The 17,200-nt window shown below is 35.4% G+C and overlaps 1 protein-coding gene across 1 annotated transcript; it reads right to left on the bottom strand.

Annotated features, from left to right (window-relative positions):
- Positions 1-13,560: 13,560 nt before the first annotated feature.
- LOC130968822 (protein ACCELERATED CELL DEATH 6-like) lies at positions 13,561-16,139 on the bottom strand. Its single transcript, XM_057894292.1, has 3 exons — positions 15,726-16,139; positions 13,971-14,444; positions 13,561-13,860 (listed from the first exon to the last, which is right to left on the bottom strand). The coding sequence occupies exons 1-3, from the start codon at positions 16,023-16,025 to the stop codon at positions 13,828-13,830; spliced, it is 807 nt and encodes a 268-aa protein (XP_057750275.1). The 5' UTR covers positions 16,026-16,139; the 3' UTR covers positions 13,561-13,827.
- Between the last annotated feature and the right edge of the window lie 1,061 nt (positions 16,140-17,200).

The raw sequence follows: 17,200 nt of genomic DNA, 5'->3' as shown, positions 1-17,200 counted from the left end.
CTGAAACCTTTCCAGATGAGCAACTCTTTGCCAATCAAGAAAATACCATGGTTTGCAGACATTACAAACTATAAGGCTGTAAGATTCATACCCAAAGAGTATAGTATACAGCAAACGAAAAAATTAATTTCTGATGCAAAGTACTACTTGTGGGATGAACCATATCTCTTTAAGAGATGTGCAGACAGAATGATCCGCAGATGCGTGCCTAGAGAAGAAGCATAGAAGATCCTATGGCATTGCCATGGATCACAATATAGAGGACATTTCGGAGGTGAACGAACAGCCACAAATGTCCTCCAATGTGGCTTCTACTAGCCTACCCTCTATAGAGACTCCCGAGAGTTTGTACGTAACTGTGACAGTTGCTAGAGAGCTGGTAATTTGCCTCACGGTTATGCCATGCCTCAGCAAGGGATCTTAGAAATTGAGTTGTTTGATGTATGCAGTATTGATTTCATGGGGCCTTTTCCACCATCATACTCAAATACTTACATTCTGGTGGTAGTAGATTATGTATCTAAATGGGTAGAGACAATTGCCACACCCACTAATGATACTAAAACAGTGCTGAAGTTCCTCCAGAAGCATATCTTCAGCAGATTTGGTGTCTCCAGAATACTAATCAGTGATGGAGGAACTCATTTCTGCAATAAACAACTTGACTCTGCTCTGATTTGATACAAAATTAACCACAAAGTGGCAACTCCATATCATCCACAGACGAATGGACAAGCTGAAGTCTCAAATAAAGAACTAAAACGAATCCTGGAACGGACTGTAAGTACCCGTAGAAAGGATTGGGCAAGGAGTCTGGATGATGCTCTATAGGCATACATAATTGTATTCAAAACTCCTATAGGGACCTCTCCATACCAGCTTGTGTATGGAAAAACTTGTCACTTGCCAGTGGAACTGGAACACAAAGCCTACTGGGTAACCATGTTCCTAAACCTTGATGCCAAGTTAGCTGGAGAGAAAAGATTGCTCCAGTTTAATGAGCTAGAGGAATTCAGACTCAATGCTTTCGAAAATACAAAAATTTACAAAGAGAAAGCAAAAAGGTGGCATGACAAGAAATTGTCATCCAGAGTCTTTGAGCCAGGATAGAAGGTTCTACTGCTTAACTCTAGGCTCAGATTGTTCCCTAGGAAATTAAAATCCCGGTGGAGGGGACCATATGTGATCACAAGTGTGTCACCATATGGATATGTAGAGCTTCAGGATATTGACTCTGATAAAAAGTTCATTGTTAATGGATAGAGAGTCAAACATTATCTTGAAAGTAATGTTGAGCAAGAATGCTCAAAACTGAGACTAGACTAAAGCTCAGTAAAAGTCCAGCTAAAGACAATAAAGAAGCGTTTGCTGGGAGGTAACCCAGTCATTACTAAGGGTTCTTGTTATTTAAATAATAATTATAGGAGTTTGATATACATTATGTTTAAGGTTAATTGTCAAATGCAGAAGTTTATAGAGTTACAGAAGGATTCAGAACACAAAGCAGAGAAAAGGAGCTCATTGGCTCGAAAACGCTAGTAAGAGGCATTTTGGGCGTTAAACGCCAGAATGGTACGAATGGGTACCATTCTGGGCATTTAACGCCAGTAAAGATACCATTCTGGGCGTTATACAACAGAATGGGCACCATTCTGAGTGTTTAACGCCAGAGTTGCAGCATCCTGGGCGTTTAGAAAAACGCCCAGTGACAAAGGATTCCTGGCGATTAACGCCAGCCAGGGTACCTGGCTGGGTGTTAAACGCCGAAATTGGCCAACAAATGGGCGTTAAACGTCAGAATGGATACCATTCTGGGCGTTTAACGCCAGAACTGACAGGGGGAGGTAATTCTGTTTTTACTTTAATTTTTTTCAAATTTTCATGTTTTAATTCATAATTTTCTGCATAAACATGTTACAAATTTTCATCTCTCAAATTCAATTTTCAAAAATTTAATAATCTTCTAAATTCTTTTTTTTTCTTTCAAAATCCCTTTCAAATCTTTTTCAAAAACTCATTTATCTTTTCAATTTCTTTCCAAATCTTTTCCAACTCATCATATCATCTTTTAATTCTTAGATGCATCAACAAAAATTCAAATTTAACTTCTTTATATCTTGTCTATATCTTTTGAATTTTAAAATGTCATCTTTTTCATATCATGATTCATCTTTTACAAATCATATCTTTCTATCATATCTTTTTCAAAATTTTTGAAACCCACCCTCTCCCTTTTAAATACACATTCGGCCATCCCCACACCTCCACCATTCGAATCTGTCTCCCCTTCTATTCCCCTCCTTTCCTTTCTTTTGCTTGAGGACAAGCAAACCTCTAAGTTTGGTGTGTTTTTCCATGATCACTGAGCAAAACCTCACCAAGATCATGGCCCCTAAAGGAAAACAGACCACTTTAAGAGTCAAGAAAGAGAATAATCCAAAACTACTTTGGAATTATGAGAGGTTCTTAACCAAAGAACATGCAGACCATTACCACAAAATAATGGGTTTGAGGTCAGTAATCCCAGAAGTTAAGTTCGATCTGAAAGAAGACGAATATCCGGAGATCCAAGAACAGATTCGAAACAGAGGTTGGGAAATCCTAGCTAATTCTGAGACAAAGGTGGGAAGAAACATGGTCTAGGAATTCTACTCAAATCTGTGGCTAATAGATAAACAGAGAATGACGGGAACTGCCTTCCATACCTTTCGAACTATGGTCAGAGGGAAGACTATTTACTTCCACCTTGACCAAATAAGAGAGGTCTTCAAACTGTCTCAACTACAAGATGATCCAGAATCCTTTAATAGGAGAATGGTGAGAGTAGATAAGCGTTTGGACCAAGTTCTAGAGGACATATGCCTCCATGGAACTAGGTGGATAACCAACTCAAAAGGTGTCTCAAACTAACTCAAGAAAGGAGATCTCAAACCAGTCGCTAGGGGCTGGTTGGACTTCATTGGGCATTCTATACTACCCACTCGCAACCGCTCTGAGGTTACTGTCAAAAGAGTAGTGATGATTCATTGCATTATGCTGGGAAACGAAGTAGAGATTCATCATCTGATTTCTTGTGAGATTTACACAATTACAAATAAGAACTCCACTGAAGCCAAATTGGCTTATCCAAGCTTAATCTCTCTGCAATGTAAAGATGCTGGGGTAAAGATGTGAGTGGATGAGTTCATCTCAGTCGAGCATCCAATCACTAAAAAGTCAATGGAGGGACAACAAGTACACGACAACTCTATCAAGAGGAGGGCGTAGGAGTTCCTCCCAAAAATTCCTCAAATTGACTACTAGACCCGCCTAGAAGCATCTGTCACCAAGCTGCAAGAAGCTATGGATCAACTTAAGGAAGAACAGCAAAATCAAAATAGCATGCTCTGCAAGCTGCTTAAGGAACAAGAAAAGCAAGGGCGTGAGCTACAGGAGCTGAAGCGCCAGAAGCTCTCCCTTGAGGGACCAGACACCCCACAGATTGAAGGAGCATCCATCTCCCAAAATAAAGGTTGTTGAGTCCTAATCTTAAATCCGTGATAACTTTTATTATTAGAAACCTATCTTAAGAATTACATGAGTATTAGTAATTAGGGTCTTTATTTTTATTTTTATTTTTATTTTTATTATCTCTAAGTAAGCTATAATTTATTCTTCTCATCATCACTAAACATGAATAAAATAGTAGATTTTCTTTAGAGTAAGGAGGCAATTATTTCAAGTTTTCAATAAGAAAAATTCTAATTATTTTTATATGGTGGCAACACTTTTTGTCTTCTGAATGAATACTTGAACAGTGCATATTTTTTATAGTGAAGTTTATGAATGTTAAAATTGTTGGCTCTTGAAAGAATGATGAAAAGAAAGAGAAATGTTATTGATAATCTAAAAATTCATAAAATTGATTCTTGAAACAAGAAAAATCAGTGAAAAATGCAAAGCATGCAAAAAAAATAATAAAGAAAAAGCAAGCAGAAAAAGCCAATAGCCCTTTAAACCAAAAAAGTAAGGGTAAAAAGGATCCAAGGCTTTGAGTATTAATGGATAGGAGAGCCCAAGGGAATAAAATCCTGGCCTAAGCGGATAAATCAAGCTATCCCTAACCATGTGCTTGTGTCATGAAGGTCTAAGTGAAACGCTTGAGACTGAGTGGTTAAAGTCGTGATCCAAAGCAAAAGAGTGTGCCTAAGAACTCTGGGCACCTCTAATTGGGGACTCTAGCAAAGCTGAGTCACAATCTGAAAGGTTCACCGAGTTATGTGTCTGTGGCATTTATGTATCCTGTAGTACTATTGGAAAACAAGATGCTTAGGGTCACAGCCAAGACTCATAAAGTAGTTGTGTTCAAGAATCAACATATTAAACTAGGAGAATCAATAACACTATCCGAATTCTGAGTTCCTATGCATGCCAATCATTCTGAACTTCAAAGGATAAATTGAGATGCCAAAACTATTCAGGAACAAAAAGCGACTAGTCCCGCTCATTTAATTAGAATCTGAGCTTCACTTAAAACTCTGAGATGTATTGCCTCTTGATTTTCTTTCTACGCTATTTTATTTATCTAGTTGCTTGGGGACAAGCAACAGTTTAAGTTTGGTATTGTGATGAGCGGATATTTTATACGCTTTTTGGTGGTATTTTCATGTAGTTTTTAGTATGCTTTAGTCACTTTTTAGTATATTTTTATTAGTTTTTATGCAAAAATTATATTTCTGGACTTTACTATGAGTTTGTGTGTTTTTCTGTGATTTCAGGTATTTTCTGGCTGAAATTGAGGGACCTGAGCAAAAATCAGATTCAGAGACTGAGAAATGACTGCAGATGCTGTTGGATTCTGACCTCCCTGCACTCGGAATGGATTTTCTAGAGCTACAAAAATCCAATTGATGCACTCTTAATTGCGTTGGAAAGTAGACATATTGGGCTTTCCAGAAATATATAATAGTCCATACTTTATCTGATATTTGATAGCACAAACTGGCATTTAAACGCCAGCTTTTTACCCCTTTTCTAGCGTTAAATGCCAGAACTGGCATAAAAGTTGGAGTTAAACGCCCAAACTGGCACCAAAATTGGCGTTTAACCCCAAGAATAACCTATGCACGTGAAAGCTTCAATGCTCAGCCCAAACACACACCAAATGGGCCCCGGAAGTGGATTTCTATCTTAGTTTACCCATTTTTTGTAAACCTAGGTTACTAGTTTAGTATAAAATCTACTTTTAAAGATTTATTTTGTAACTTATGACATTTTGACAAATCCTATTGTATCTTCTATAGTATGAACCTCTAAACCCCATAGGTGGGGGTGAGGAGCTCTGCTGTGTTTCCATGGATTAATGAATTACTAGTGTTTTCTATTTAATCACGTTTATTTCTATTCTAAGATACTCACTCATATATCAACATGGAGAATATGATGATCCGTGACACTCGTCATCATTCCCCAACTTATGAACGTGTGCCTGACAACCACTTCCGTTCTACATGAGCTCAACGTAGTCATTGGGCGACAGCTTGAGTGTGTATCTCTTGGGTTTCTAATCCACGAGTTTGACCTGTATCTCCTGACAACAGAGCACTCAAACTCGTGAGACCTAAACCTTCGTGGTAGAGGCTAGAATCAATTGGCAGCATTCCTGAGATCCGAAAAGTCTAAACCTTGTCTGTGGTATTCCGAGTAGGATCTGGGAAGGGATGACTGTGACGAGCTTCAAACTCGCGACTGTTGGGCACAGTGACAGTGTGCAAAAGGATCAACGGATCTTATTCCAACACAAGTAAGAACCGACAGATGATTAGCCTTGCGGTGAGAACCGTAGCTGGACCATTTTCACTGAGAGGACGGATGGTAGCCATTGACAACGGTGATCCACCAACATAAAGCCTGCCATAGAAAGAGCCATGCGCATTTGGAGAAGAAGACAGTAGGAGAGCAGCGATTCAGAAGACAGAGCATCTCCGGAACCTCAACCTATTCCTCATCACTGAATCACAAGTATCATTTATTTCATGTTCTTTTACTTTTTACAAATAAAACTAAGAATTATTATTGATATCCTGACTAAGAATAATAAAATAACCATAGCTTGCTTCAAGCCGGCAATCTCTGTGGGATCGACCCTTACTCACGTAAGGTATTACTTGGATGACCCAGTGCACTTGCTGGTTATTTGTGCGGAGTTACAAAAGTATGATTCGTGCCCCAGCTATTAACGAGGTGATTTTTATTTTGATTAATTCTAAACCGACAATAATTCTCTCATCAGGAGGCCTGACACTTAGGAGCTTCTCTACCCACTTCCAGGTCGGGTGCTGGTACCATTAGGGGTGTCAAAATTTTTTGAAGTGCGAGGATCCTCGCAGAGACTGCCTCAAATGGTAACCCGAAGATGAAAATTTTTTTCGTGAAGATGGAGACTAAAATCACCCCGAGATAGGCACAGGGACCCGAGCGAGGATCCCTGCCACGTCCCTGATAATTCTCCGAATTCGTGAGTTTACTTGAATACCCTTAATTTATTTCGAATATAGGAACTTTTGAGTAATTTCACCTATTGAAAACCTAACCCTACCTTATTGAATGTCTTCCCTTTTCTCCTACTACTCTTAGCGCCGTCCCCAAGCCCCAACTCTCCAGAAAAGTTCAAAACTCACAATCTCCCAGAGTTGTGTCCACAGTCACAGCCATAGAACCGTACCCCCTAGCCAGTCGCCACCAGCCACTCCTCTTGCCCAGTGTTTACCGTTACCACATCGTCACCCTCACAGTTTCACCGCGTCGCTCTCTCTCTTCAGGCGCGATGTCCTTCCCCTCTCCACTCCTACGTTTGCATGATTGTGTCTATTCTCGTCACTATCTCCGCTTCCATTCTCCCCTCTCTGCCGTCACATCCCACTGCTCTGCCTTCTCTTCGATGTTTGTATTCTACTGGAGAGCATCGCTACTGATACTGTAGCAGCTACCGGTTACCTCAGGTGAGTGAGGATCGATCCCACGAGGATTGATAGATCAAGCAATAATGATTGAGTGGTCAACTTAGTCAGACAAGCAAAAAATAGTGTTTGAGAGTTCAATAGCATTAAACAGTAAATTCAGAGAATTAGAAAGAAGTAGTAAACCGGTTGTGAAATATATATGAGAAAACAGTTAAGGTTTTAGAGTTGTTTATCTTTCAGATTTCTATTTCTTACCAACTATTTTAATCATGAAAGATTCAATTAATTACAAACTATATTTGACTAAACTCTAATTCCTTAGTAATTTAGTCTCCTCTAACCTAGTTAACCGCCAATTCCTTGGTCACTTAAGTTCAATTAGAGGTTTAAGTCCAATTCTAGGTTATGTACCACAAAAACTCTAATTACCCAAATATAAGAAGATTATATGTCACGTATCCCATTAAGTCCAGATAATTAGTGATTTAGGAAAAATTATTTTCAAGTTATTGTTCAAGTAATTTACTTTTCCAAGATTTAACAAGAACACAATTAAAGTAAGGGTTGTTCTTTCGATCTACCCAAATCCTTGAGATGAAGAACGAAAACAAATTCTTAAAATTGAAATCAATACATGAATTAAAATAGAAGAGTAATAGTATTAATCCATAGAATAAATATATCTCCTAACCTTAACAGTGGAGGTTTAGTTGCTCATGGCTCAGAGAGAAAACTAGGATTCTCAAAAAGTGTGAACTGTAGAATGAGGTGCGTAAGAGAGAAGAGAGTCCGAAGGGCTGAATCTTTTCCCTTTTATATCTACTCCTAACTAATGTAAAATATATTTTCTAAAACTAAATAATATCTTTTCCTATTGTAAAATAAAATAAAGTTTAATCAAAATAATTGAAGATCTTCGTTGCTGGTTGCAGAGACGTGGAGACCACTGACTTTTCCAAAGCTGGCGCCAAACTTGGGCGGGGCCAAGTTTGGCGCCACTCCACCCGTGTCTAGGGGTAGCAATATGTACCCTACCCGCGGGTACCCAATTCGACCCCTCCCGGTCGGGTAGGGTTGCCAACCCGATCTGCAGCGGGTAGAGTAGGGTATGAGTAGGGTTCTCATGCCGGTCAGGTACGGTGCGGGTTGAGCCTCAACCCTACCCGACCAACCTGCACTCTATATATGTATATGTTATATACTTATATAAATATGTTTTAAGTGGATGTTGAATCAAAGACTTTTCACTAAATGCAAAAGATCCTAAGCCACTAAAAGAAAATCATTAATCCATAATTTAATACTTTTTTTTACATAAAAATCAGTTCTATTTTAAATTATCATCAAGTTATATAATAATATTGTATCTTTTTGTAACCCACGGGTAGGGTCGGGTACCCGCGGGTTAAGAGCGAGTAGAGTTAGGGTTGGGATATTCTCAATCTGCGGATAAAATACGGTTGAGTTTATATAAAAATCTCAACTCGCGGGTAGAGTTAGGGTTGGATCCAAACCCTACCCTACCCTACCCATTGTTACCCCTACCCGTGTCCAATAATCATAATTCTTCATCCTGGCGCCAAACTTGGAAAATTCCAAGTTTGCTGCCACCAAGACAGCATGAATTGGGAGTTTACAATAATCATGGCACCAAACTTGGAGAATCCCTAGTTTGGTGCCACTAAGGCCGTGTGATTTGAGGCTTGTAATGATCATGCCGTCAAACTTGGAGATTGCCAAGTTTGGGGCCATCTTGGTGGCATTTGGCACTGTGATTCTAGATAAAAATTATAAACTATTATATATCGTTGGAAAGCTCTGAAAATTATCTTTCCAATGCCACTAAAACTGCATCAATTGGACCTCTTTATCTCAAGTTATTCTCATTGGAGTGTGAGGAGGTCAGGATTAACAACATCATCCACTTTCTTCCTTTTCTTCTACACGAACTCTGTCAAATCCATCCGAATGCTACCTGAAATAAATTAAATTGTACACTACTCAACGTAGCATTCATAGTGGCTTAAAATACTTAAATCATGATTAAACTTAACAAATTCAAATGTAAATTCACTAAGAAAAGATAAGAAAGATGCTCACGCATCACCCGGTGTCCTTCTCCTCTCTATTCCTACGTCTGCGTGATTGCATCCATTCTCGTCACTGTCGCTGCGTCCATTCTCCCCTCTCTGCCGTTATATCCCACTGCTCTATCCTCTTTTCGCTGCTCGTCTTTTACTGGAGAGCATTGCTGTGACACTGCAGCAGCCACCGGTTGCCCCTCTTCCAGTCCTCTTCCTCCTCCCCATCCACTTGACTTCAAGTTTGATTCTCTCTCCTTCTATGAATTTGAAACAATTAGATATATAGGGTTTATAATTATGAAATAGTTAAGGTTTGATACTCTTCCTCTGTATAATTAGTTATGTGTTTTTTGAATTCTGAATATTGAATATGCTATATTTTTGTGCTTTATTAAGGTTTATATGCAGTTTATAATTTATCCCTCTCTGTGTTTTTTATTTATTTTACTAATTTATTACAGTTTAAAATCTTAATTTGTATAATCTCTGTTATGTGTTTTTTGTATAATCTTTTCTATTATGTGTATAATTTCTGTTTGTAATAATATTTTATAGTTTATTTTTTATTTTTTTATTATAATTTTTATATAAATATTTAATATAGGGAGATGGGGAATGGGGCACCGCGAAAACACAAGAAGAACGCGAAAAATGAGGATGGGATAATTATCCCCCATGGCGGGAATCGGGGCAGGGATAGAGATCAATTCTTTCGGCAGAGACAGGGAGCAGGGAGGCATCTCTCCCTCCCCCCTCCCCCGCCCCGCTCCGCCCCGCTCCGCCCCGCTCCGCCCCGTCCCATTGACATCCTAGATACCACATCTGAAAGTCACGCAAGCACTCACCCATAGGCTCTCTGTGCGTGCATAACCCACACTCAAGCACTCATTCCAAGGCAGGTGAAAAGTGTCGGTCTCCGTACGCCACTGCTCCACAAATGCAGTAATTAGAGAGTTGTCAAAGATAAAATCTTTGAGCTGCACTGTGACACTGAAGCCAGCCTCCCTCAAGTAAGGTACAATGGCGTCCAGGGGTACAAGAGTGTGGCTCACTCGCCTAGAAAGTAGTAGGCATGGCTTCTATTAAAAGATAAATGTATTTCAATAACAAATCTATTTTAATTGTAAAGAATTTTATTTCGACATAAAAAGATAAAAATTAATGATAACCAATTATTTCACATTTTAGAATAATTAACTATAAAAATTCAATTAGTAATTAATTTATCAAACATCAATACAACATATTAAAAATTAAAATTGATAATGTAATATTCGATTCAAATACATGCAAAAATAGAATAAACATTTAATAACAAATTAAAACTAATAATTACAATTAAATTAATTAAGAATCTCAATTAAATTAATTAATTAACATTTACTAATTTCTATATTCTATACAACCTAACAAATTCTAATAACATGACAATGTAATCTACATGTATAATAACATTGAATCTATAAAAGTACCCTAGTTATAATTACATACTCAATCCTTTAAAAGGGAAAAATGATCAAAACTAATTTCAAAGTTGATCACTCCTACAAGGTGCCAAGTCGTGTTCAGGCGGTTGATGTTTTCGTCCCGAGCATCTGCGCGATATAAGGTCTGAGTATCTCACAAATATCAAGAGAGACATTCCAGAAAGGAAGAAATGAAGGAAATAGTTCAGGAAAAGGACTAAAGGGGCGTTGTGAACAAGTTTCTTATATAAGCGCGTCTAAGTCTTATTTCATTTACAATACGAAATAAGGTTGTTCGTATCTGATTTACGCTATAAATGTAACATCTTTGCTACCAGAATGTCACGCTTCTGGCTGCCGCTCTGAACGCGAGGATATTACGACGACTTCTATATATTTAATAATAAATTAGGAGCCTTTAACTCAAAACCGTATCGCTGTTTTCTTTTAAATATTATATACAAAACTTCTTACATGAGTAATATATAAATATTATATACATATAAATCATACAAATCTTATCCCTTTTACAAAAATATAATGACATAGGCGAGCAAAAAAAACTATGACCAATGTATCCAAACAAAACAGTATAGCTAAGAAATCAGCAAAAACTTCACATATCTTCCTCATCCGTCCTGAAAAGAAAAGTCTATAAGGAGGTGAGAATCTAACCACACGGTCTCACTAGAAAAATTTAGAATTATTATAAAAGGATACGTATAAAGAATATGCGTTTCAACCACAACGATAATCGTTTATCTTATTTTGGTTGGTCAATTAACCGTTTGAAATACCAGTATGGCAGGTATCACTTTACCGATGAAATGCCATGTTAGGCACTATATGCACTATGTTAACAATAGTTTGGGTTAGGGACCGATGGTATTCACAAATTGAAATTTTGGTGACCTATTTGGTCATTAGTCTTGCTACACATCCAAGTCTTTTTGGCAATCAAGTCCAACTAAGTTGGCCCAAATCCAACAAAAATCACTTTCATTTCACGCAGCGTGTACACACGCGCGCTTCACTGATGCAAACATATCCTTCTTCGTCTTCGCGTTCCTTCTTCTTCTTCTTCTTCTTCTTCTTCTTCTTCACGTTCTTCCTTCTTCTTCTTCGCATTCCTCCTTGTTCTTCGTCGTCGCGTTCCTTCTTCTTCGCATATTTTCTCTCCATCGTCGTTCTTTTATTGCTATTGTTGTTGTTGCATTTTTTCTTTTTCTCCTTTTTTTTCTAGTAATTTTGCACCATTGATTTTTCTTCTTTTTTTATTTTATTCCTCTTGACTCTTGAGAGAGTGAAACAAGAATAATTATGAAAAAATGAAATAAGAAGAAAAAGATGAAGAAGAAGCAGTAGAATATAAGGAGGAAAAATATGAAGAATTTTGAATTATGATGAACTTATTAGAATAAAAATATACCAAAATTTCTTAACAAATACACATGAACTTTTTAGTTTTTACACAAAAAATTTGCTACAAAAGTACAAAAATGTCTTCTTTAATGCTGCATTTTCTTCTTCTTCTTTTCCCTTATTTTTTTCTTTCTTTTAGTTGAATGAATGTAGATTCATCCTCTTCCTAATAATTTTGTAACATTATGCGTTTTTTCTTCTTGTTTGTTTGATTTTTTGTTTTTATTATTGTTAAAAAAGTAAAATAAGAAGAAACTTGAGAAGGTAAAAGAAGAAGAATATTTTTGAATTATGCAGAACTTATCAAAATAAAAATACACCGAAATTTATTAATAAATACACATATATTTCTTAGTTTTTACAACGACACTTTACTACAAAAGCACAAAAATATCTTTTTTAATGTTGTATTTTTTTATTCTTTTTTTTTTCTTATTTCTTTCTTTCTTTTAGTTGAATGAATGCAGGTTTATCCTCGTCCTAATAATTTTGTATCATTATGTATTTTTTCTCCTTCTTTATTTGATTTTTTTAATAATGCACATATATTTCTTAGTTTTTATACCGACATTTTGCTACAAAAGCACAAAAATATCTTCTTTAATGCTGCATTATTTTTTTTTTTTCTTTATTTTAGTTGAATGAATGTAAGTTCATTGTTTTTATTCTTCTTAAAAGAGTAAAACAAGAAGAACTTTGAGAAGGTAAAACAATAAGGAAAAGATGAATAAGAAAAAAGAGAAGATGATGATAATGAAAAAGAAGAAGAAGCAGTTGCAAGACCTAGAGTAATTTATCATGGCCTAACACAAGTAGTTATAGAATGATTAACACTTTAATACTGCAACATCTCATCATTAGCAAGTTAATGTGCATGAATAATCAGATAAATTGTGTGCTTTTTGATTGGGTTGTAGATAATATTCTCCCTCACCTTGGAGAAGGAAGGGTTGAACCCCTTATTGTTGTGCTGAATTTTGAGTTACGCAGAATTTATCAGAATAAAAATACACCAAAAATTTTTATCAAATACACATAAATTTCTTAGTTTTTATACCGAAATTACTTAATGATTGCGACACGCACAGTTCAAAAACAAGCACACAAACAAGATTGAATCATGAACAAAAATACATTTAAATTAATTTTGAATAAGACAACATCATTTATGACAAAATTGAACGATAACAATAATAATAACGACAATAACAATAAAGAAGATGACGATATATTGATAACAATGATGATGACGATATATTGATAACAATGATGATGACGAAAGAGAAGGAGGAGGAGAAAAACGAATGAAAAGAAGAAATCAAACGAAAAAAGGGAAGAGGAGGAAGAAAATGTAGTGGTGGTGGTGACGACAATAACAAAAGAAAAAAAGAGAAAAAAGGAGAAGAAAAAATAGCAATTGAGATGTTAGTAAAAAAAAAAGGAGAAAGAGAAGGACAACACGAAGGTGTCTAATTTAAAAGCAATTATAACAACTTGGTTAGATTTATTGGTTAAGTATTTTGTTTGGATGAACCTTTATTTTTATGTCAATATCAAATATGTTGGACTAACTTAATTTCTGTTTAGAATTATAGAGACCAAATTAGACATTATTTTATTTAAAAAAATGAAAAAAAAAAGGGTAAACTAGAGAGCCACCAATAAATAAAGTCAAATCTAATCAAGTTCATCAAGCCCAAGTAGATGACGATCGAAGCAAATGATATAAAACTGTTATCAATACCAACTAACTAAGCCAATGGAGCGTTATTATAATTCATAATCTTGGAAAAATTCCACAACTGCATGGCTTATTGATCCTCAAGGCAAGAGATTTCATCAGACACCAACTCTTGTTGCTTGGCCTTGTTCACTACTTGCATAGAGTTTGAATCATGCTCCTTAGCTATCACTTTATCGTAAGTTCCCGCAAACGGAATAAGAATCCTAATAAGAATGATAGCCACATGTCTCATTAGTGGATGACGAGTTCCTAACGGGAATATCAACAAAACATAGAAAAAAACGATCAATAACAGAAAGATGCTTCCAATTACGGTTATGACATTGGCAAGCCAGGGCACGTTGCTCACAACTAAACGCACAGCTGCCATAAAAGCCGTTGAGGTAGTTACAAGAGCCACAGCAACCATGTGCAAAGCGAAATTATACGCACTTCCTGCTAAATGAAAGTCACCAAGTTGGGCCCACAAGAGAACAAAAGAGCCAAGGGTAGAACTGTACATTGCCACCATGTTGCACACTGAGAACACTTGAAACATTGGTTTATGAACCAAAACTGCCATGCCTCTTTGGTTTGGGTCTGGATCGTCGGAACTGTAGACACTGCCTGGTAAGGCAAAACCAGCTGCGAATGTGACTGTGGCTATAAGAATGGCCACCAGCATAAGTGTGTTGATTCTGTCTTTGATCCAATCTATTTTTGGTGGCTCTTTGCGGCGACGCAACACGCTTCTTGCCGTCTCACTTTGTGGTACCCCGGCAGAATATAAAATCATGAGAGATAAATACTGCATAGCAAACAGTTGGCTTTGATATTATTTAATATTCACTATGAAAACTTTGCCATTACATATTCAACGCATTACTATCATATGGAGCTAGAACATTTTTCAACGGAGTAAAAAAAATTTTGGTTTCATCATACCTTGTAAATATATGCATAAATTATATAATATAAAAGCAAGTAAAAATTTTGTCAAAATACAATCCAACAACACAAACAATTATTGAAATTAAGACATTGAAAAAAATATAAAACATATTGATATGGACTGTGAGGAGTGAGGAGTCCAACCGCTCCTATTTTTCATGTTTTTAACGCGATAAGCCGATAATAGAATTTTTTTTTCTTCGACTTAGTTAAGAATTACTTCTGTTAAAATGTGAATATATGTTTGATTAGAAAATAAAAATAAAGTGATATTAAAGATTTATAGATAAATTTAAAAATAAAATATACTTTTTGTTGTGGAGATGTTTAAAAATTTAAAAAATATTTTTAAAATCTAATTTATTTTAATTTTATTCGAAAAGCATATTTTTTATCCTATTTTATTCTCCAACTAAATAGGAAGGAGAAGAAGGAGAAAGTAACATGTAAACTACCCAGCAGGCAGCATGGAGAAGAGCAATGACGTGGTGAAGCGAGCAAGGGAAAGCTAGTCGCGTTATTTGCAAATGTATTATTATCCATGGACTCGGGATAAAAATAATTAATTATTGTGGTTTTTATATGGGACTGGATTCTCTCTAGTAAAAAAAAAAATTAGATGTTATTCAATGTTTAATCTAATTTTTTATTATTTTTTATTTAATTTTGGTTACACTTAAAAAATTAAAAATAAAAAATCACACTTTATTTTCTCAAAATATTTTTTATTCACTGAAAAAGATCTATTTTCATCTTTATATTAATTAAAAAAAAACTTTTTTTGTTTTGTTTTATTAATATATGTTCTAATAATATAAGTTATGGTTATTTTTTAAGAATTTTATTTTGATACATTAATAATATAAAATATTTTATAAAATTGTCTAATAAAATTAAATTTTATTTTTAATATAAAATTTTAATTATTTTTATTTTAACAATTGTAAAATAAATAGATAAAAAACTCATATTTTGTTAATTTTTTTGGGTAAATAATTTTTTTTAGTAAACATTACACATGCAATTCGTGTTTCTTTCAACTTTCAAACACAAAACTCATCAGCATATCATATTTTGTAGTCAAACTCTTGTATTGAAAGATTAAAAAAAAATACAGAAAATTAGAAACAAATATTACCTCTCTATGTTTCAGTGGAGCTTTGCTCCGAACTAGAACAATATCTTGAGCAGTTAAACCTTGGTTATTCATGATTTGCATATCAACTCTTTTATCTCGTGTGAGGGAGAGAAGAACCTGAGGGTACAAGTGCTTTGCAGCCAAATGCAATGCAGTGTTTCCGTTTCTATCTCTCTCGTTAACCAAGTGTTTCTCAAATAGTAGTTTCTTCTCTTTAAGTATGAACCTCACCACGTTGTCTTGTCCATTCTTTGCAGCAACATGAAGAATATTTTGACCTTTCTTGCTGAACATGTCCATTGACGTAGGCCATTCTAGTTGGAGCAATTCTTTGACTATGTCAACATGACCCTTTTTGCAAGCAACATGAATTGGAAGGTGACCCTTTTTGTTCCATGCTAGAGCATTTGATGATGTACTTTTCCTTAACAACTAGTGTATGACCCGCGCATACGCGCGGGCTGCTTTATAATAAAGCTGATACCTCCCTGGTTATGAATTTTCTGATTTTATAACTCTTAATGTTACACTGTCAAAATTATTTGGTTCAATAATTACAACTCATGGATTTGACAATTGAGATAGGCCTTTAGCTTATTAGTTTCCAAGTTCATGCAATATTTTGCTAAACAAAAGAGTCCCAAAAGCAAGTTTATACTGTGCAAACACACATTGTGATGAAATATCCAAAACTTGTCGAAATTGTTCAACTCTCTTACATGTAGAAAAACCCGAAGACAATTTCACAGATAGTTATAGAATATAAATAATTGGATGTGGTCGAACAGCCTCCAAAAATTCATGAAAGAATTTGCAAGAAAATAGAATTCATTATTAAGGAAGAGTACCTTCCTAAATGAACCAAGTGTCAATGAGTTCTTTCCACTCTCAACCGTACCAAAGCAAAGACCATCTTATCATCCAACTGGATGGCAAGGACATAAGACTGATGGAGAATTCAAAAGTAAGTTAGTAGTTAAGGAATTAATCATCAATACTTGATGGCATGACCAAAAGACTATTGTTCTATTTTTTGTTCTAATTGAAAATAAAAGTAAAAAATTTGGGTCAAACTAATTAGTATTGGTTATCAAACATGTAGTGACATGAAACACCAATACTCCACCCAAAATTAATGAGCGCTATGGATTTGATGCAAGGTCTTTTATTCTTCTTCAAGAAGGGACTCAATTTTACACATTAATGGACAAAATTCTTCACATGGTATTAACGTAAGATGGGGATATTAAAAAGGAAATAGTAAAAATATTTTATTAGCATGTAATTGTACTCAGGTTAAAATGGAATTATTTTTTAAAATTTTTTTACATAAATCATAATCATTATTTTATATTTCCCTCCCATGTTCAAACCAAATAATCTCTGTACGCATTTTTTTTTTACTAAAAAAACTTTGGTGGTGCATTAAATTGGGTTCTCATTCAATTTCTCACTTTGTACACATTAATAACTTG

Source organism: Arachis stenosperma, chromosome 3 (genome assembly GCF_014773155.1).
Source record: "Arachis stenosperma cultivar V10309 chromosome 3, arast.V10309.gnm1.PFL2, whole genome shotgun sequence".
Taxonomy (NCBI): domain Eukaryota; kingdom Viridiplantae; phylum Streptophyta; class Magnoliopsida; order Fabales; family Fabaceae; genus Arachis; species Arachis stenosperma.
This window is presented reverse-complemented; position numbering and strand designations above follow the sequence as displayed.